Genomic DNA, 22,094 nt, shown 5'->3' with positions numbered 1-22,094 from the left:
AGATGAGCTCCATGGCATCATAATATCTTAATTTTAGAGCTTGAAGAAGGGACTTGGGAGGGTTGAGATCACCCCTAAATCTATTTTAATAAAGATTTAATTTAATCCTGATTTAATTTCTAAAATTTCTACTTTAGAACTCATCTAGTTCAATCCTCTAGTTTACAGATAAGGAAACTGAGGCACCGAAAATAAAATTGATTGCTTCCAAAAGTAAGAAATTATCCAATAAAACTTGCTTTGTAAATGGGAAAAGAGAGGTCTAGAGACTGAAAATTATTTTCCCAATGTGACACAATTGAAAAAAATGCTGAACTTGTAGTTAGGGAGATAGGTTCAAACCCCAACACCAATACCTACTAGTTGTGGGCTAAAGCAAGCCACTTAACCTTTCTAGGACTCAGTTTCCTCAGTTGTGAAATGGGAAGTAATAACACCTCACAAGATTGTTGTAAATAGCAAATGATATAGTGAACGTAAACCTAAAGCATTTTGCATACTCTTAAAACACTGTCACTATCAGCTATTAAATAAATAATAGAATTCCGACCCTGGTCCTTTGACTTCCAGTCCTTGGTTCACTTGGACCAGGAAAGAGGAGAGGACTGATGGGAGGAATGGGAGTGAGGAGGGGAGAAAAACACAACAACTGGCAGCCACTGCCCTCTTTTCATTTGGCGACTTCCTTCTGCCATCAACAGCAACCTCACTAAGGACTAGTCCCTAGACTCTACCCTCTCCCTAGCTGGGTTGAGTGGTTGCTTCCTTTTTCTGGTACCTCTCTCAGTTACTTGTCTCTCCCTTCCCTGAGAAATCTGTCCTTTGATTTTGATTCCACAGGCACATTTTTAGATGCTTAAAAAAATGCTTGCTGAATATTTGTTGAATTGGATCATCCCTCTGCCTCAGCCTGGCCCTCTAAGCTGCTTCTTATTACCTTTTCTCAATGTTTCTTCACCAGATTTGAAAAGGACTCAGTTAAAGAAGCTGGTCCACCGTAGGTTGAGCTGTGACCTACAATGGTACCCTTACTGAGCCGGGGTATGAGGAATTGTAGCTTCAGGGCAGAGCTAGGCAGAGAGGTCTCTAGGCTGAGCAAACCCTAGCAGAGTGGCAAGAATGGTTTAGGGGAGCACATGGAGCTAATCCCCACACCATTCTGTTTCCAAAGTAGTTCCCTCAGTCTGAGGCCTGATTAGGACCTTCTGCTGCCAAGAATAGGAGATGCCCCTCCCCCCACCATTTCTGGGCAGTCAGCTCCTTGGACAGGATCCTGAGATCTCTGCCAGGTAACTCCCTAAGAGTCTTGGCCCCCAGTTCAGGGTAGAATCTGTGAGCTAGTATATCCCATTAGGAATAATGAAGAAGAAGAAACCTTTTAGCCTACTCCTCTCACTTGCTAGCCTCTATCCTGCTGCTAGCTGAAGAGTATCTTGATCTAGTCTGCTTAATATAGAGCCCAGAAGAGCCTTCTCAGGGAAGCAGGAAGAATACCAGAATCTGAAGTCTTTAACCAGATTCTGGGGCCAGTTACATTGACTGATCTCTCTTTCCGCAACTCTTTCACCCTGAGGATACCATCTAGCGCAGGGTATTATTGCTCACCAAATTTCAGATGTCGTCAGCTTGGGACAGACACTGATTGATCCATACTGTTTTTCAATCAGAGTTATAGTCAAATCACCAATCTTAGAGGTGGAGAGGGAACTTCTACAGACTAGTCCAGCCCCCAGCCTTTAGGCATGGAAAGTATTTTCCCCTTTCTTCTACTTCCTATTCCAAGTTTACACTCCTTGAGATGCCCGTGGCCTCTGGGATGTGGTGCATATCCTTAAAACTCTGATGACACCCAGAAAGAAAATTCCTAGGGTGGGGAGGTGGTGAGCTGGCCTCCTATGGAGGAAGGGCAGTGTTGGCTTGGGTGGTTCCCCTATCCTGGGGACTGCCCCTTTTCCTGGCCCCACCCCATAGCCTGGAGAGCCTGAAGCTGGACAGGCAGCCAGAATGAGGGAATTCTCTAGGAATCCTCAGGGTCTAGAAGGAGGCATGGACTTCACCAGTGGGAAGGGAGAGGAGGGTTGTAAAGGAACTATGTGATGGGATCAGAGAAGTGAGGAGCTAAATTTCCCCTTCCTAGACCTTCTAAGGAAATGGGTAGAGCAGAGGAAGGCTAACCCTAGGCTGAGGCCAGAGGACCAGCTGCCTCTCTCTGCTCTGGGTCACCCTGGACATCCCCAGTGCGCCTATGCTCCGCCCACTCCCTTCTTCTCACACTCAGGGATTGCGGTTGAGCTCTGGAGCCCCTGAGTGGTGGAATGATGTTATTGCAGCTGCTTGAGAGGAGGAGCCCAAGTTCTCTCCCTCCCCTTCCCCCCAGTTGCTTGGGTCTCTGGAAATAGCACCTTGTAATGGGAGTGCTGACAGATGCCTTATAGGAGAGCAAGTGTTCCTGCCAGCCTAGTCCCTCCACAACATTAGACACTCCTGTCCCCTGCCCCAGCCCCCACCTCCACCTAATGCTGTGCTCCCTGATGTCCCTCAGGTGGTTTTCCCACTTGGCCTCTAGGTCTCTTTTCTCAGGCCTCAAAGTCCACCATTCTTGGCCTCAGCTACTTTTTCTGTTTGTTGGGTAGTCATGACTGGGATGACCTTGGAGAGACAAATGGGTTTGTGATAACGGCACTGCTCTAATTTATAAATACCCCTCCTTCCCCATACCTCTCATTATCCAGTTATGTCATTCCTCTCATGTACTGTCTCAATACCCCATTCATCTGTCTTCCCCAACCCCACACCCAGTTTCCATCATCCACACCACAAGGAAAGAATACTACTAAATTGGGAATCAGAAGAAACTTTGACTCAGATCATCTCTGAAATTTATTATCTGTATTGCCATGGATAAATCACTTAAGACTCTGAGCCTCAATTTCCTTATCTGAAAAATGGGGATCAGTACTACCTATATCACAAAGCTGAGGCCCAAATGAAATTATACGTAAAGTACTTTTAAAACCTTTAACAGTTATAGACATTACCTACATTATGGTCAGTGGCACCCACCTCAGCTTCTTTTCCCCCACACTCCAGTCAGTTTACGACTCATCAGTTCCAAGCTTGACATCAAAATCTCATCCCTTTCTTGCCTGTATAGTCTTCCTTGTACATTCACATTAGGGGAAGTGGGGATGGGGCAAAGCCCAATTTAGGGGTTCTTGGAGGACACTCCCATATCTCCAAGAAATCACTTGTCCTGGCTTCTCCTCCCACTTGGTCTTCCAGTCTTGTGAACAAACTTCCCCATTTTGCTGTTAGTTGTCCTGCTGTCTATCTTTCCCCTCCCCTCAAGACAATCCCCTGTCTCACCCCCCACCACACTATATTTCCCAGACTTGGGAGAGGGGGAGAACCAATGATGGAAACAGTCAACCCTTGGTTTTTAAGCCCATAGGGGAAGAATCATTTCCAGAGTTTTTCCGTGTGTGTGATAGGAGACGATGAAAGTTTTATTCCAAGGATCCTCTTCATAACTAGGGAACTGGGTTCTTAGCTAGTTCCTGAGAATGTCCCAGTACTCTACTAACACCATGTGGAATCTGGAGGGAGGAGTCAAAGCGTCTTTGCAGCCATCAATCTAAAATGGTTTTTCCCAGAATGGCTGCTTCTGATGCTATCCTGGTCCCTGAATCCTCCCATTGGGTTGTGTAATTCTTTAAGTGACTAACTGGAAAGCTATGTCAGCCTGAAACCACTGAAGAAACAGAGAGGCTGCTTCATTCCGTATTGCACCCCAGCCCCCGAACACTACCCCTTGTGCTTTCCCACATTCACCCTGAAGAGGGCAGCTGTGCCCAGCCATTTGGTGGTGCCAACAATCCTGGGGAGGCTGGTTAACAAAACAACAGTCACGTGTTTGATGGGGGTGCCCGAACAGGCTGATGGGACAGGGAAGGGAGGCCCACGTGGGGTGGGTAGAGCCAAGGAAAGCTTTGGTGGGGTTGCCAGCAGTAGAAAATATCCAAACTTGAGCTGTTTAGAAAAAAAATAGCAGTAGGGAGGACGGCCTCCCAGTTACAGTTGAGAGGCCCCTACAGGGAAAGAGGGGAAAGGCGTAGGGGGAGGCTCCTTAACACACACACACACACATACATCCATAGCTTGTAGAAACTTGGAATGCTGGGCAGGATTTCTGCATGAAAGCACCCTTTAGATTAGAACCTCATCAGCCTATCCTCATCCCCAAAGGTCCAGGTTGGGGGATGGGGGGTAGGGGGAAATAACCTCCACTCACATCTGATTTTTGTGCCATGTGGCACAAGGTAGTGCTGGTCTGATGCCAACCACTCCACTGTAGTCTTTATTTATCTTTCCAAGAGCCTCAGGAAACCCACACTGATGAATCCCCTGTCCTGGTGAGCAGCCAGAATGTCTCCTCTCCTTAAGCCCAGCCTTGATCCGGGAAGCCAAGGGGAAACCAAGTCCTGAGAGACTGGTGCCAAACATGGGGTGGAGCACTATTGACTCCCCATCCTAGGCTCAGAGGCAATCTCTTCACTAACACAAAGAGCAAAAAGATGTTAGCAGTAAATTTGTCCATCAAAAAGCCAAAGGGAATAGGATTTAGAGCTTAAAAATGGTCTTAAGAGATCATATTTAAATGAATAGGGTAGATCAGATGAGAATGCCCTTAAAAAGGCGGTCTTGGGGAGCCAATCTTACAGGGTCCTTAAACTATTTTTCGTGAGTTTTTAGCTGTCAGTCCCATTCTTCTCCATCTGGAATGATCTTTGGGCACCTACTTCTTTTGGTCTCCAGTGTTGGCCATTGCACAAAGCTGAGTGGTTTGACTGCAGGGACTCTCTGTCTAAAGAATACCTACTTCAAGGCCCCTGCTGATTCATCCTACTCATGCAGGGTCTAGAGCTTAAGACTTCTCAGAGCCAAAAATTTCCAGCTGGGGGACTTTTAGAGGAGATAGATGCATGTTGGTTTAGGGGAAGGAAATCTAAATGGAAACAGGACTGCCGGAGTTAATGCCATGACAAGGAACCATGGTTCGAGGGTACTTTGGGAAAGAAATAGTCCTGGGCTAACAGAGAGTTAAATTTTCAGTTGCCGGGCCCCTTCTTGTGAGAGTGCTGGCCACGGGGAGGGCTCAGATCCAGTGGCTTAAACCTTTGAGTGTTTCATGTTCTTGGCCTGCAAGATGGGGGAGGGGCTTTAATTAGAGGATTTCAAGATGTACTAAAGGTTCTTACTCTCCCCCCTCCCCCCCTCAGGTGGGGCTCTGGACACAAGGGAGAAAAGCATTACACTGAAATCTTTTGATGTTACCCCCCCCCCCAGGGAGATAGGAATTCTGTGAGAAATACAAAAAGGCGGCCAAAGTTCCCATGGACGTTAAAAAAAAAAGGAAAGGATAAAGAACATGGTTGGCAGGGACAGTACTGAGCACAGATTACGGGAATAGTGCTCTCAAAGCCAACAAAAAATGTCCAAGACAGCAAGAAACAAAACAAACCCCCTCTTTGGACCCATAGAAGATGCCTTCAGCCCTTTAAGAGCCTTCCTAGGATGGGCTGAGGGTGGCTGTTAGAGATGGCAGTTGAGGAAGGGCAGTTGGGAGTTGGGAGCATCTCACTAGGAGACTGTGATGACAACGCCCCCCCTCCCCCCAGGAGAGCTTGGGTTTTCCTGTGGGAAAAGCCACCATCAAACACCCTAACGTCCCCCACCCCCGATTTCTGTCATGGCGGTGAGATGATAGGAAAAAAGGAACCGTTCGCCTCCAATGGAGACTCGGGCTCGGGGTGCATGCTGTACGGAATGGCCAATTGTTATCCCCCACTGCCCAGGCGGGTAAGAGAGGCGGAAACGTGGCCGGGGGGGAGAGAAAGGCGGCGGGCCCGATGCCATTCTGCCCGGTTCTCCTCTCCTCCCGCACCCAAGGACAGGGGTGCGCGGTGCCTGGAGTCAGCGCTCCGCACCGGGCGGGTGGGTGCACGGGTCATAGTTAAAGAGCTGAGTAACAGTGAGGCTGGGGAAGGAACCCGCACCCGCCTCCCTTGCATTTCTCCCTAACTCCTTTCTTCACGGCCTCCCCTTTCCCCAGGGGCCCCTTCAAAGCCTAATCCTCCCAGACCCAACCCCCCCTCCCCAACTCCCTACAGCTTCCCTCCTTTCCCCCGGCTGTGCCGCTTCTCCCTCCAAACACCCGGGGCCTCCTCCTTTCAGCTCTCTCCCGCCCCTTCCTCCCTCCCTCCCGCGGCAGCTCCCCGCTCCCTCCTCCGTCCCCTCCCCTCCGCGCCCTGAATGGCGGCTTCGGCCCCTTTCACAATAGCGCCCCCTCCTCTCGCCTCCTTTTTCCCTCCCTCCCGCTGCCCTCCCGGGCGCATGCGCCCTGCGCTCGGCGGCAGCGGTGGCTCCGGCACCGGGAGACTCCGTTTTTTTTAAAGGGAAACGCTAAGGCACCGGGGGCCGTGAAGGGGGTGGGGACCCCCAGGCAGTGGAGACCCTCGGGGGGGAAGGGGGCGGCGGCGACGACCAACCCCCCCAAGCAGCGGGCCCATCCCGCACCCTCCTCCTGAGGAGGGGGGGGCCATGGAGGCGCGGGGCGGCTGAGGCGAGCTCCAGGGCGGGGGGCCGGGGCCGGGCAGCGGCAGCGGCACAGCGGCGGCGGCGGCGGCGGACTCTGGGGATGAGCCCGGGGGCGGCCGGGTGCGGGCTCCCGCCTCCCAGGCGCAGGCGGAGGCGGCAGCGGCAGCAACAGCGGCGGCAGCAGCAGCAGCAGCGGCGGGGCCCCCATGGGCGGGCGGCGCGCCCCAGCCGCGGCCTCGACTTCTCCTCACGGGGGCGGGATGGCGCCCCGGCCCGGGGGGAGCAGCGTTAGCCGAGGCCCGGGGCCGCGCCGCTGAGCCCAGCGCCGCGCCAGGCAAGCCCAGCCCGCCCAGCGCTCCCGCTCCCACCTGCCCTCGCCCCCCAGCCCAGCCCAGCCCGCGCCCTCCGCCCCGGGCCACCATGACCATGAGATCTGCCGTGTTCAAGGCGGCTGCAGCGCCCGGCGGCGGCAACCCGGAGCAGCAGCAGCGGCTGGACTACGAGCGGGCGGCGGCGCTGGGCGGGCCCGAGGAGGAGCCCGGGCCGCCCGAAGCCCAGTTTCTCTCTCGCCATCGTAAGCTCAAGGAGCCCGGGCCGCCCCTGGCCTCCTCGCAGGGGGGGAGCCCGGCGCCTTCCCCGGTCGGAGGAGGAGGAGGAGGTGGTGGCGGAGGTGGAGGAAGCGGCGGCGGCGGCAAGGGCCGGGGCTTGGTGCTCCCGGCCGGGGCGGCCCCCGGGCAGCAGGAGGAGAGTTGGGGCGGCTCCGTGCCCCTGCCGTGCCCGCCCCCCGCCACCAAGCAAGCCGGGGTTGGGGGGGAGCCGGCCGCGGCCGGGGCGGGCTGCAGCCCCCGCCCCAAGTACCAGGCGGTGCTGCCCGGCCAAACGGGCTCCCAGGTGGCGGCGGCCGCGGACAAGGGCGGGGCCACCCCTCCAGCCGCCACTGCCTCGGACTCGGCGGGACCCCCGCCGCTCCCTCCGGCCGGGCCGCCGCCCCTGCCTCCTGCCGCCGCCACTGCTACGGCCGCCGCCGCCGCCGGAACCCTGGCGGCCTCGGAGGGGCGATGGAAGAGCGTGAGGAAGAGCCCCCTCGGGGGCGGCGGCGGCTCGGGCGCCAGCAGCCAGGCCGCCTGCCTCAAGCAGATCCTCCTGCTGCAGCTGGACCTCATCGAGCAGCAGCAGCAGCAGCTGCAGGCCAAGGAGAAGGAGATCGAGGAGCTCAAGGCCGAGAAGGATTCGGTACGGGACGGGTTAATCGCGGCTCGGCTGCTGGGGGAGCGGTGCGCATGCTCCCCCTGGAGGAGGGGGTGGGTGGCGGGGTTAAAGGGCATCGCATGGTTAGGGGCGGTGAAAGGCCGTGGTCCACCTAGAGTTAACTTTGGGTGGCGGCGGGGGCTGCAGCTTCAGCTGAGGCGGTGGTGCTGCCGCTGCTGCTGCGCATGTTTCTCTAGAGACACTGGGACAGGGGTTAAAGGGCAAAGACACGGTGAAGTGGGAGGGAAGGCTTTGCTCATTAAGGGGTTAAAATGGTAACTCTGGGGTTGGGAGATGCTGAAGAGAGAAGGGACCCCAGCAGCTAGGAGGTTAAATACACGGTGAGGGGGACACACAGAAAGGCGCTGTGGGGTGCCTAATGTGGGGCTTGTGTGGAAGGGGTTAACTTAAAGGGCCACAGGGTTTGTAATGCATTGTGGGGGAGGGAGACAGCAGCTGCTGCTCCAACCACTGCAGCAACATCCTTTGGCAAGAGGGGTAACTGGCCCTTTTGTGGCAGGAGGTCTAGGGGTGACTTATAGTGAAACCCCACCTTAATTGCTAAAGAAAATTATATCAAACGCATCACTGCCTTTGATTCCCGGGGGTCTGCAGTGGGAACCTGAGCTCTAAAAACACATCCACACGGAAGAGCCCCTCTTTTGAGCTTGAGTACTGGCTTTTTGAGGCTGGAGGGGTCTCCATAGAACATTGCAAGAGAGAGCATATTGAATGTACCAGAAAGAAGTAAAATTCTCCTTTTAGGAATTTCAGAATAATTAAAAATTGTTTAATATGTTGTCTTTTTCTTGGAGGAAAAGAATATCCAGCCATATTTTAATAATTGGCAATTGAAGATACAACCATTTTAAAGACTATTCCATCACCTTGAAATGTCACAAAAGCAGTGGGTTACCATGGTCTACCATAGCCCAGGTCCCCATAACCTGAGGCCTTGCAGCTGCCTAAAAATAAACCTGTTCCCTATTTCTACACTTGTCGTGTTCAGGCTGCAGTGGACTTTTTTTTTTTTTTTTTGGGCTTTGTGTGCGCCAGGGGATGAGCAGGGGAGCAGAGTGGCATTGCCGTTTTGTTTGCTTTCCAAATGATTCGGATCAGGCGGCAGTCAATCCTTTTATTCGAGGGTGCAGTCTGCAAGGTGGGATGGGAGCTGGGACAGGTCTACTCAAAACATTTCATGGTGTTGATTTGTGGAAGTTACCCAACATGGAGGTGGCCCTACTCTGCTACTGTACTGCAGTCAAAGGGTGTGATGGTACTGTAATTACAACACATCCTATCCTTACGTGAGGGACTTGGAGGGGAGGGGGGTTGGACGGGAGGAGGGGGGAAGAGAAGAAATCAAGGAAATGTCACCCACAAACCGTGGTTAAGTAACGTTAAGGCTGTGACTCAAAACAGATACCAGGAGATGAATTGAGAGTTATGGCTGACACTGGGGGGCCCTTTCTGCTGATTGTCGAGGTCTCTGCTCAGTTCCTGAGGTAATGGTCCCTACGAACTGCTCTCCTAGGCAGAAAGAGTGGGGTGAGTTGAGGATAAAAGAGTGTCAGTCTTAACTTGGCGTTCACTGCTTCTGTTGTGTATTGCAGTCTTAGCGTTGCTTAAGCTTCTTTCTCTTATTCCATTTCTGTTGGCCTCTGAACTGGATCTCTGCAGCTGAATGGGTATAATGGAGGTAGCATTGATTACTGTGTAACCAAAGGAAATTCAGGTTATGAATTGAATGGTTGGCACCTTTTCTCCAAAAATTTTAATTTTAATTTGAAGTGTTGAATGGTAGTCCAGGCCTCCATCCTTTTTATTTGATTTCAGTCCCCTTCCTCCTTTATTTTTTTTCTTTTAGGATGGGGGGAGGGAATCATCAGTATTCTTAGGGTAGCTTATAAGTAATTTATGGCAGTTGACCTCAAATGTAGAGGTTACATGTAGGATTTCCCTCGAATGATTGCTAGGATTTTAAGGAACTGATTTCTTTCCCAAACCCTTCAAATGGAGGACTCATTGTTTTCCAGAGAGTTTTTCAGTAGCAGTGAGGTCCTCAAGAGTGGCATCTTCTGTTGTGAGCTCTTGTTTCATGCACAATATACCATTGGGAAGGTACAACTTAGAAGAAGAATGGAGGTGTAGAGGGTGGGGTCTGGGGAAATTTGGGACCTACCAAAAGGTGAGTTCTGAAAACTCCATTGCTGAATTGGGGCTGCTTTATTGGCAGCACAAGATTGGAACACTGAAAGAAGAGGTCTGTTCTTCTGCCTTCGGGAGGCATCTTCTACCAGAACAACAGGATGTATCCTGTATTCATTGTATCCTGTTTAACCCCTACAGTTAATGATGTACCTTTGTCTCCTGTATCATGTGTTCTCCAAACTGATGTTTGTCTGTTAATGAAAAATTAATTGAATCTGATAGGGAAGGGGGAAATACATGATGCTGCCTCCCAAATAGGGCTGAGGACCTGTGTTGAGTTTTTATGTTAAGCCTATGGTTGTAACTTTTTCCTTTGTAGCTCCTTGCTCGGATTGAACGTATGGAAAGACGGATGCAGCTGGTGAAGAAGGATAACGAGAAAGAGAGGCACAGGCTGCTTCAAGGCTATGAGACTGAGGACCGGGAGGAGCCTGAACTGTCTGAGAAGATTGAGCTGGAGTGCCAGACTGAACTTTCAGAGACATCCCAGGCCCTGCCATCGAAACCTTTCTCATGTGGACGGAGTGGGAAGGGACACAAAAGGTAACACAACTGCCCTGCATGGACTTTAGGCCTGGGGCAAGTGCCTCCACAAGGCCTGTGTCTCAGGGAAAGCTGAGACATGGGGCAGAGGCCAAGATTCACCAAAAGGTTCCTCCAGACAATCCCAACAGTCAAGTCAGCCAGTGTTTTAGATGCCTTTTCTGTACCTGAGGTCTGCCAGGCACATGGGTGGGATCGCAGGAGCCACAGAGACAAATGAGCCCCATGGAGACAGCATGACAGAACTGGGGTGAAGTGGACAGAGCCCTGGGATCAGGAACATCTGGGTTCAAATCTGGCCTCAGATAGTCATTAGCTGTGTGACTCTGGTCAAGTCACTTTACTTGAGGCAAGTCTGCCTCAGTTTCCTCATCTATACAATGAAGATTAAAAAAACATCTACTTCCCAGGACTGTTGTGAGGACCAAATGGGATGATAATTGTAAGGGGCCTAGCACTGTGCCTGGCACCTAGTAGGTGCTATTGTCTCACGCACCTGAGAGGCCAATTCATTCATCTCCAAGTGCTAGAAAGGGTGGAGCAGACCCTAAGTACTCTAGGAATACTGAGATGGGAAGACTCATTTTCTCATCTGTGAAATCGGAGAGGGGGAACTAGAGGCTCCCTGAGGTCCCTCCAGCCTAGGGGCTCTGTTGTTGTGGCTCTGCTCCTTGTCAGAGTTAGGAGAGGCCTTGTGATGATGGAGTAGGCTTTAGAGGAAGAGTTGGGATTGAGATACAGGCAGATAAAAAAGGATGAGGACTGAAAGGGCAGGGAATAGGATGAACAAGAGAATCAGCAGGTGTCTCAGAAGCAGAACAGTGAGGAGAGAGGAACTCAGGAGTGGAAGTGGATGTCAGAGACTAGTGGTAACTTTACTGTGGGGCTGGACATTAGGCAGTCTTGACTGTCAGGCTAGTGAGTTTGGATCCATTAGGGAGAACAGACCTAATCCTAAGTTGTTAAGTTGTATACGTTTTAGAAGGCAGTGTAACTTAGTGGATGGAGTGCTACACTTGAGGGAGCCAGTTCTTCAGCTGGGTTCTTCTTCTGCCTCAGAGACAGTTAACTACCAGTGTTACTCTGGGCAAATAACCTTTCTAGGCATCAGTTTCCATTCTGGAATTCAGGGGTTGCACTAGATGGATGACCCCTTCTTGTTTTAAATCTATGATCTATGGTTTGAATAAAGCAAAAAGTAGATCCTAAAAGTTGTTTGTAATTCTTGAATAATACAAATGATTCTAAGAATTTATGCCAATGTTTGTGTTGCAAAGGTCATTTAGGGACAAAAGGGGTTAAAGTTCTCACTTCCTTTCATCAAATTTCATTCAGAAATCATTACATTGGGTTTATATCTTTCCCTTTTCAATAGGAAATCCTCATTTGGAAGTGCAGAGAGAAAGACTCCAGTTAAAAAGCTGGCTGCTGAATTTTCAAAAGTCAAAACAAAAACTCCTAAGCACTCTCCTGTTAAAGAGGAACCCTGTGGCTCCTTACCTGAAACTGTGTGTAGACGTGAACTGAGGAGCCAAGAGACTCCAGAAAAGCCCCGGTCTTCAGTGGACACCCCCCCCAAACTCTCTGTCCCCCAGAAGGCCCCCAGCACTCACCCCAAGGAGAAAGCCTTCACAAGCGAGCTAGAAGAATTGCCGTACCTTTCTACCACAGAAATGTACTTGTGTCGTTGGCACCAGCCTCCCCCATCACCATTACCATTACGGGAACCCTCTCCAAAGAAGGAGGAGACTGTAGCAAGTAAGGCATAGCGAACACTTGCTCTTATACCCTAATGGTGGCGGTCGAGCTAACACGTGTGAAAATGCCATTGGCATTTTTTAAAAGGTACAATCAATAAAGCAGCGTTCTGTCAAGAAAGTGTAAGTTAACAGCCAGAGACAGACACTGTGCAGGCATTGCAAATAGGTGGAATTACTGAAAATGTACTCAATGTATTTGTCTGCTTACAACCCTGGGAGATGTGTTTGCCCGTAAGTTGCTTCTCACAAGAGCACCAGACTTGGGAGTATAGTCTCCAGAAACTTGCATGCCCTCTGAGAAAAGTGGGGTTTTTTTGTGCTCTGAAATGCATAGAATTTAGACTTTGCCATACATAACTGTTCTGCAATTGATATTTATGTAAAGCCTCGAAGGCTGGCCTTTGGGTGCTCTCAGGGACTAAAGACTATTTTAGGGGTGGGCAGACAGTTTGGGCAGGGGAGGTTCACAATTGGGTCTTCCCTCTTTGATTATACAAACACTCATTTGTATCTCAGTCTTGGTCTGAGGGGGCAAGAGGTATCGTCTAAAGACCAGCAGTTCCATTTTTCTTAATATATTTCACAAAGGGTCTAAAATGTGAAGAATTCATTTTAATTTCAGGTAGCCTATTGGTTGTTGATATATTTAAATAAAATGAAACAATAAGGAATTTCTTGGGGGTGTATCTGAGCTGTTGGGAGGGTGGGAGGAGCGGTACTTTGATCATCTCCCCTTTTTTTTCCTCCCACCCCCCTGCATGGCTTCCCTACAGAGGCACTTTCATACCACCATCCCCATCTATAACTCTAATGCTCCTTCAGTCATGTAATTTGAGCCTGTTAGTGCTCCGGGGCGGTGGGGAAACCTTCTGAAATAGAATTGCAGTCTTGAGTGTGTGATGTTGGGCTTTGTTCCTAGCAGGGATGGGGATGGGAATCCATTCCAGAAAGGAAAGTGCAGTCTCCAGACTTTGTCTGTCTGTCCTAGTGCTGAAATTGGAATGGTTGAGAGAGATTGCTCTCGATTTCATGGGGCCTGTGAATTTAAGTGGGTGGGGGAAAGGCTAGGAGAGAATCCTGAATCAGGTCCAGATTTTTTGTTGGTTCATTCAGATGAACAGGTTCATCCTTTTTTTGGTTTACCTTGCTGCCATAGCAACACCACGTAACAACGTAAAGAAAAACGGGGAAGCAACTCCCCATCCACTCTGGGAAATGGCTGAGCTGGAGGAGATATTCTTTGTGCCTGGCTGTTTTTGAAAACCAGACTTAAATTCTAAATCATTTCCTTGAGATTATGGGGAAAGCAGGGACTGAAAAGCCTGATTTGGGGACACCTGAATCCATTGAAGAGACAAAGCTGTAAATATATATATGTGAATCCTTACTCTCGATGGCCCTATTTCATGTGAAAATCTCAGTGGCTTCTTTCAAGGGAACCAGGTTCCTGATGTTCTGTCTGTTGCTCAGGCTAGATCAACCAAGGTATAGTCTATGTAAAGGAGAAGAGGGAATTGTTTAAGAAGAAAGAACACACCGGCAAGTTTTAAGAATACCATGCCAATCTTGTATTTGAAAATAGGGTCAACTCTTACTCACCTGCCATGTTCTGAGTTTAGGGTTTTATATCCTTGGCCACCAACTGTTACAAAGAAACCACCCTAAATAATGAAGAGAAAGAAGAAATCTCAGTGTAAATGGTGGTGGGCTTATTTTTCCCTCTTTTTCTTCCTTTTTTCCCCCTTCTTAAGAAAGAGAGAATTTCACCCCACGCACCTCCCCACCCCTCCCAAAAAAAGGTTTATTAGAAAGAACTTCAAATCTCCTTACTGATGATTTCTTTCCTCCATTTTGGGTGTGGGCTTTTTTTTTTCTTTTACACTGAGATTCTTCTTCTTTCCTGCATTATTTAGGATGTCTGATGTCATCAAGTGTTGCAGGAGAAACTTCAGTCTTGGCTGGTGAGTAGAATAGGAATTTTGCTGGCTGGGGCCTTGGGTGGGTGCTGGGAGGCTGGAGGATGTCGAGGAGCTGCATTCCTCCTCCTTTCGTTTTGGGAAAGTAATGTTCTTTAGTAGATAAAGTTCTCAAAATTACAACAAAATTTCAGTTCTTTTTCAGGAACCACAATTCCATTTTATGAGTGGACAGTTTTGGGCTTAGTTTTTTGTTGGACTCTTAGTTGGTCAGACTGCACTGGTATTTTAAGGTTCTTATATACCATAGCAAGCACACTGATTATGCCTCCAGGAGAGTCCGTAGAATGGATTCCTATCACCTGGTAACTTTGTTTTGTCTGGGGAGACCACTTTTCTTAGCAAATAAAAGGTGTCTTATGTGACTTCGAATTTAAGGATCTTTCTTCTCCCTCCCTTATTTTTTTTCAGTTCCTTCTTGGAGGGACCACACTGTAGAGCCTCTGAGAGATCCAAATCCTTCAGAGCTCTTAGAGGTAAGTATCAATAAGCAATTGATGTAGGAGAGACATTCAGGAGAAAATATAGGTATTAGTTGAATATTTCCATAGTCCATGTGGTTTTCTATTGGGTTGGGATATTAGGCCTGGAAGAAATTTAAGAGGTTGTCTAGTCCAAATCATTGGACAGGGATGTAGTCTGGACCCAGTAGAAACTCCTTCTGGTAGTGCTAGTGGGCATCTTATCTACTGCTTGGGGTTTTAGTTGCCTGGAGCACTCTTGAGAGTGTGACTTGCTCAGGGTCATGTGACAAATATGTGTTCAAGGAAGGACTGGAACCCAGGTCATTCTAGCTTCAAGGCTAACTTTTGAGCCCCTCCACTACACTATCTTATTCTTAATAAGTTTTTACTGATGGCTTTTGTTTCTGCACCCTTCCTTTTGCCAGAACTAATACAAATAGGAAAGTAGCAATACCCTGTATAGCGATTTCTTCTGCAGCATTCTGCCCTAGTAGTCCCCCTACCTCAGTGCTGAGAGGAGGGAGGCATATTTCATCATTTGTTCTCCAGGATTCAGCCCCATTATTGTACAGAGGAGGAAGCTGAAGCTTGAAGAGGGGAAGTGACTGACCTCTGAGGTCACACAGCTAGTTAGCAGTTCGAAATAGAACCTCACAAAGGTAGTTAGAGCAAAGGCAGGCATCATTCCTAGCAGATAAGTTGGCTCTCACCACTTTGCAGAGAACTTAGGGTTACCATGAACAGGTTTGATTATTGGAGTTTCTGTATCTATTTTATAGTGGACCTCCTTCCCATCCCACCCCTCCATGTTAGCTAGCCCAGAAAAGCAACAGCAGCTGAAGCAGAATCCAAAGCTGAGGCAGAAATAAGGACACAGCCTAAATTACAACTAACCATTCCTTCTTTATGCTGAATGCAGGTGTTAATCCATCCAGCTCCTCACCATCCTATTTCTGCCCCCAAACCTGAACACTTAATAATTCTAATCCAAATAATAGCATATGTGCATTTCCAGAGGAATGGCTTATCATGGGCTATTTCAGTTTGATAGGAATCTCTTTCCTAGTGGGAATCCCTATGTATGGGAGAGACTAACACATGGAAGGAATGCGCTCTTTGTTCTGTCATCAAGAAGTTCACACCCTGATGGGGGGTAGGGAGGGCAGATGGATAGTACCTGTTAATTGAGGGCTTAATACCTACTGTTATCTACACAGAACCTGGATGACAGTGTATTTTCAAAGCGGCATGCGAAACTGGAGCTGGATGAGAAGAGAAGGAAAAGGTAAGGCCCAAGATGGCCATCCTGAGAACAGGCCAAACTTGGGCTCTTGCGTCCCTCTTTCACTCTGGACAATCATTCACACATTTAAGCTGTCTTAACTTACCAGCTTTCCCGTGTATTGGAAGCCTGATTTTGAAATGGAAGTTTCTTTAGGTTCACCTAGGTTTGGCTCTCCCCTTCCTCAGTCCTCCCTTACTTGGCTCTTCAGGCAAAGGAAATAGTGGGGAAAGAAATGGCAAGGACAGGTGGGCATAACGAGGGATGCTTTTTAATATAATTTTTAATAAATGCATAAATTAGTGCCAGAAAATTGTGGTCTTTGTGTTACTTAGGTATTTATTTTGTGGTGTCCCTTCATATGTGTTACAGTGAAGTCTCCCAATAACCTTTGGCAAAAAGTAGCATAATATAATAACGTTTGACATTTATGTGGTGCTTTAAAATTTGCCAAGCACTTTGCATAGTCTTTCTTTGAGCCTCACAAGAACCCTGTGAGTACTACAGTTATTCTTATTTTACAAATGAGGAAACTCAGGTTGGGAGAGATTGAGTTACTTGCCCCTATCAGCCAGTGCAGGAGGCAGTATTTAAGTTCAGGCCTTGCTGACTGCCGTGAACTCTGACCACCATGCCATGATTCACTCTCCTATGTGGAGAGGCCCCCACAATTTTCATGCATTGGGATGGAATTTTCAGACTTTGCCTACGGCATACAGATGCCTTGGCCCAGCTCTGTTTTTCAGTAGCTTGTTTGTTTTTTTCCAGATGGGATATTCAGAGGATCAGGGAACAAAGAATTTTACAGCGACTGCAGCTCAGAATGTATAAAAAGAAAGGAATTCAGGAATCTGAGCCTGAGGTTACCTCATTTTTCCCTGAGCCAGATGATGGTAAGTTCCATCTACCCATTGGTGTGGGTTGCATTAAGAACAGGGTTACAGAACTCCAGGGTACAGCATGCTTGGATCTGTGGAACACATAGAGATAGTCTACAGTGTCTTCTTCACAATGCCCATTCGGTTATTTTTTTTCCCCCATAGTTGAAAGTTTGCTGATTACCCCCTTCTTGCCTGTTGTAGCATTTGGACGACCATTACCAAAATTGACCCCACAGTAAGTACCAGACTTTTTATTCCCTTTTTTTTCAAGTTTTACTGAAGCCTTTGTTTTGTATACCACAGTTATTTTCTTATATATAGCCCATCCCTACTATTACTATTCCCCACACTCACCCTTCCTTTATAGCAAAGCAAAATAATTAAGCAAAACCTAGCAGCATAATAATCTGACACTATACATAGCATTCCACATTTCAGCCCTCTACCTCCTTACCAAGAGGAAGGAAGCATATTTCACCATTTGTCCTCTGGGACCATGATTGTTCATTGTGGTCACTGTTTGGCTGCTTTTTGTGTTGCTTTCCTTTTATATTATTGTGATTATTATTTATATGGGTTCATGGTTCTACCTTCTTTGTTCTTTCCCAGTTCATACAAATTTTTCCATGTTTCTCCGAACTCTTCATGTTCATCTCATGGTCCAGTAACATTTGGTTACATCATAACATAGCACAGTATGTCCAGCTATTCCCCACTTGATGGGCACCTGCTTTATTTCCATTTTTTTTGCTGCCCCAGGAAAACTCAAGTTTTCTTTTTCAGCTCAGGTAGTCCAGCTCCCTTGTGTACTTCACAAAAGTCTGGTGAGATATAAGGTGGGGCAAAGAGCTGTGGTTCTTCTCTTAGAAATTGGCTATTGGAATGGCAAAATTCCTGAGATAAGTTAGGAGGATTGAGTTAGAAATAGAAACTCCATTTACTTTGCTTCCTGAGTGGACTTTGAGGGAGAGGACGTACACCAAGCCTGGAAAGCAGAAGTCTGGGCTTGGTGTGGCTCTCCTCTGTGGATCTCATCCTGTCCTGAATCTCTTCCTCTCCCAGTGCTGCCAGTTGATTTTTGCTATTTTCGCTAGGAATTTTGAGCTGCCCTGGTTGGATGAGCGCAGCCGCTGCAGGCTGGAGATCCAGAAAAAGCAGACACCTCACAGGACGTGTAGGAAATAGCTGTGCTGGCGAGAGACCTTTATCTTCAGATGGTTGTAGCCTGCCATTTCCAGAGAATGGCCGAGACCTGTATATGTGACCCGATTACCCAAACCCTATGTTCTTCTATCTGTTATCACTTACTGATAATGCCCTTACGTGCTTCCTTTGAGTTTGGGTGTTTTTGTTTTTGTTCTTGTCATTCTGTTTTCACAAAAACTCCTTTGTTGGGCTCATTTTGGGAATGGGGTTTTGTTCTTTCCCATTTTGGGGAATGTGTTCTTGAGTTAAATCTGCAAGGCCCTCTCTGGCTGGAAGCTTCAAAGGGGCCTGTATTTGACTTTTAGTGGTCACTAGACAGAGATTCTTGGTGAGCCAAACTTTGTCTAGCAAAGATGTATATTAGTATTCTGTGGCTTTGGGCATGGTGGTATTGATCCACCCTAAAATGGCTCAATGTTAGCTTAATGGCCAAATGAAGAATGGAGAATAAGAAGATAATAGGCCCTCCTCACTGAGTGGAAAGAGGTCTGAGGAGCCAGTGGGCTTATTAGACAAGGATCCTCTTAAACTATTGTGTGATTTATCTTCATAGGGATGGGCAAGGGGAAGTTTAGTTATGGTTATTTTCTTGGTTAGTAAATAAATTGAGTCCCATTCCATTTCCTTCTTCCTCCCCTCCTCTCAGTCCTCCTCAAAAGCCTTTGTATCTTGTGAGTGGTAAAAAGAACGGGCTCTTAATTTAATTAACTAGCCCACCCTACCCTCCTGGTGTAATCCGATAAAACCCGGTAGCCTGAATAACATGGCATTCGAGATGCCCGTGTGTCAAATCACTTCTGAAGTATTCCTTATCGAGACTCTGTTCTTTTAGTTCTTGGTGGCGGGTAAAGATCTGGGGGGTGGGGGGGAAGAGGAGATGCTTCTATGTACTTCATTTGGCTGACAAATGTCTGCATATTGATGTACTTGATAGAATATTCTTTGTGAAAATAGAATTCTACACGCACAATATTGGTTCCTTTTTTTCCATTTTGTTTAAGTGTTTCAGGGTAGCACTCCCAGGCAACTGTGTAAGAGACTTGTACTAGCTGGAGGGGAGATAGAGCCAAGGCTTCAGCTATAGGAATTGCATTGTTTTAGCCTTCAGGACTCTTGTGAGAATTGAGTTTCTAGTCTCTATGCAGTGAAGGGGGAAAGACTTGGATCCTTAAAGGAAATTTGCTGTACCTAAAACCATAAGCACTTTTAGGGGAGAAGTCAAAATAGAGAGTGTGTGACTAGCCCCTTAGTGGAGATAGAATAGGACACCAGTGTTGGAAGGAAGAGGAGAAAAGCTGCTTCTTACACTGTTTATCTTGTGAGGTGTTGGTCTGCATTCCTTGGGTTTGATTTTTTATAAGGATTCTCCCAGCAGCACATACAGTATTCATGAAAGATCTTTTTTATTCTCTTTTTTGGTGGGTTGGAGTGAGCTATGGTTTTTCTTCATTACCTCCTCCTCCTAAGGAGAAAGAATGATCTGCAGCTGACCCTAATAGGTAGGTTAATGCAGCAAGGTTATAGAAGGAAAATAGGACTCCTTCCCCTAGCTGCCCTCAGCCAAGATCATTCAGGAGGAGGAGGAAGAGATCTCCAGGAAAACCAGCCCAGATTCTGTTTGTGTACTTTTTCTTTGCTCTTTCCTTAATCCTTGTATCCCAGGCTGTTTGGCTTCCCTGACCTCACCTGGGCTACTGATCCATCATCATTTTCTGACATTGGAAAAGGAAGACTAGCTAATGCCTCTGCTTTCTTCTTCACTGTTTCTCCCTGGCTTCTGTCATTGTTATTTTGCTGAGATTCCTGCTATGGGGCCTGCTTCAGCTTCTGGCTGAAGCAAGTTTGACCTTCAGCTTGTGTCCTACCCAGGGGATTTGTCAGGATTCTGAATTCTAGCTAATGTACGAGGAATCCCTGAGGTGCTATCTGACCAGGCAGAAGCTGCTCCTGCTCCCATGGTTCTCCCTGCCCTGCAGAGCCCTCGTTGTGTCTTGCCCTGCCAGCAGGCTTCTGCAGCTGTTTTCATTCTCACACATCCAGGTTTCCTGAGAAAAGGGTCAGAGAGTAGGCTAGCAAAGTACCAAAAGTTAAATTGACAGTGGGTGTTATTGGAGTGTGGGGAAAAAATAGTCTTATTTCTCCCTATATGGGATACAACACTGTGAAATTCAATCTTCAACTGAAGGCCCTGCAATTCTTTCCTATAACATAGTTCTTTGTTCTTAATATCTTGCTTTAACCAAGTTTAAGCTAGTGTTAATAAATTAAAAGCAATTTGTCTGTCCACCTAAGCTTTTTTTTTGTTTGTTTTACACCCATTTCACACATTGTTGTCTGTGTTGTAATTCATACTTTTGATACCATTTCTGATGTGTAAAATTGGTTGTCTTGTAAATATCTTATAAAAATTCAATTGTAAATAAACTATTGTGGCTGTTAATTTTTTTGAATTTCTGCTTCAGTTTGTTAGATTTAACAGTGTTAATGGGGAGTATTAAACATTTCTGCCTGTATGTTTTAAAAAATTGAAAAAATCATTTTTTTACAATAAAATAGAAAAAACAGCCATTGTTTTTCCTGTTTTTACAAAAGTACCACTTCTGCTGGCTGCCTGGGGTTTCATTCTTCTCATGTGTTTCATTCTTCTCATCTTGTGTTCCCTTTGTTTGTGAGTCTCTTGTATTTATGTTTAAGATCACATCAGATTCCTTGACAAATGCAACCACAGAAACCACTGTTCAGTGATCTTCTGATTATTAAAGTCAAAGACATAAGACCCTGTAGGTATGTTCCTTAAAGGTGTTCACTGTCATGTAAGGTCCAAATGGAATAGAATCCTGTCTTCTAGAGGCTCCTATTTGCAGATGATGAGCTGATTACATTGTCTCAGAATATTTCAGGGCCCCATTAAAGAGTTTTATAAATACTCAAAAGAGGAATGCCTAATAATCAACATATGCAAACTAAGATGGATGAAAAATGCCTTTTGTCCACATTGTGACTGGCTAGTCCCATACCTTGTGTTTGGGAGCTTATAGAATGCTTTGAATAATCCCAAACTGCTACACAGTACAAAAAGCTTTTTTTTTTTTTATACTAATGTTTCTCCAGTGGTACTTTGTTTCTAAATCTAGGAATACTATACTCCCCAAAAGATAAATTAGAGGTGATCCAAAGGGCAAAGAAACACATGTTTCGGTCCAGACCAATAATCTGTGGACAAACTCCCTCCACTGATCACATGTGATAACTTGTAAAGAGCTATAATCAGCAACTTATCGGCAACTGTTACTCAACTTAAAACTTTTTTAAAAAAAGTTTGCCTGGGGAGGGTCAGCAGCAGCACTTGAACCCAGGTCTTCCATATTCTAAGGTTGGCCTTCTATCCACTACACTGTGACCTAAAGAAGAGGCATAAAGACTATCCAGTAAATAATAGGAAAGAGGACTAATTGGACTAATCTGGACAGCTCAAAGTCGGGCAACGGCACCCACGAAATGTAAAATAAAAGGAAGGTCCTCCGCTTTGTTCGATGCACAGCCTTCTTGGAGGTGCTGGGGGGAACATGGAATAGGAGGGCATGGAGGGGCTCCAAGCCATCTCCACATGCACCCGCAGATCCATGCAAGTAATCTTAAGGGGACCTGAGTTGTTTAAAAATAATGGGCTTCCTTGCACCTTGGCTCAGCTCGGCTGCAGACCGAAGCCTCTTGGAAGCCGCTCTGGTGTCCCTACTGGGTGGATGTCTTTCAGGGGGCGAAGCTAGAGCATTCTTTTACAGACAGAGCAAAGTGGCTGGGAGTCTGGAAAATGAAAACCTTGATCATGGCGTTCAAAGCCCGCAAATCGCATCTCCAAGCTTCCAGCCCTGGACAGTCGGGCTTAGAAGATGGCCGGAGAGGGGCGGGAAGGTCTCTGCATAGGA

General features: G+C 47.4%; 1 protein-coding gene across 2 annotated transcripts; it reads left to right on the top strand.

Annotated features, from left to right (window-relative positions):
• The first annotated feature begins 6,784 nt into the window (after positions 1 to 6,784).
• On the top strand, positions 6,785 to 20,608 carry MSL1 (MSL complex subunit 1). 2 transcript variants are annotated; one of them, XM_036754838.1, is made up of 9 exons: positions 6,785 to 7,830; positions 10,376 to 10,599; positions 11,975 to 12,357; positions 14,273 to 14,320; positions 14,747 to 14,811; positions 16,017 to 16,084; positions 16,850 to 16,974; positions 17,125 to 17,197; positions 18,057 to 20,608. In XM_036754838.1, the coding sequence occupies exons 1-9, from the start codon at positions 7,018 to 7,020 to the stop codon at positions 18,145 to 18,147; spliced, it is 1,890 nt and encodes a 629-aa protein (XP_036610733.1). In that variant the 5' UTR covers positions 6,785 to 7,017; the 3' UTR covers positions 18,148 to 20,608. The 2 variants fall into 2 exon arrangements, with proteins under 2 accessions (XP_036610733.1, XP_036610734.1); XM_036754839.1 differs by lacking the exon at positions 14,273 to 14,320.
• The last annotated feature ends 1,486 nt before the right edge of the window (positions 20,609 to 22,094 follow it).

Source organism: Trichosurus vulpecula, chromosome 4 (genome assembly GCF_011100635.1).
Source record: "Trichosurus vulpecula isolate mTriVul1 chromosome 4, mTriVul1.pri, whole genome shotgun sequence".
Lineage (NCBI taxonomy): Eukaryota > Metazoa > Chordata > Mammalia > Diprotodontia > Phalangeridae > Trichosurus > Trichosurus vulpecula.
Note: the sequence above shows the minus strand (reverse complement) of the source record. Positions and strands in the feature narration are given on the sequence as shown.

Excerpts from the sequence above, each read along its gene's own strand:
- MSL1 (XM_036754838.1), top strand. The coding sequence starts at position 7,018 with ATGACCATGAGATCTGCCGTGTTCAAGGCGGCTGCAGCGCCCGGCGGC. Across the intron at positions 14,321-14,746 it reads AGAAACTTCAGTCTTGGCTG|TTCCTTCTTGGAGGGACCAC; the intron begins GTGAGTAGAATA and ends ATTTTTTTTCAG. Across the intron at positions 16,975-17,124 it reads TTTCCCTGAGCCAGATGATG|TTGAAAGTTTGCTGATTACC; the intron begins GTAAGTTCCATC and ends TTTCCCCCATAG.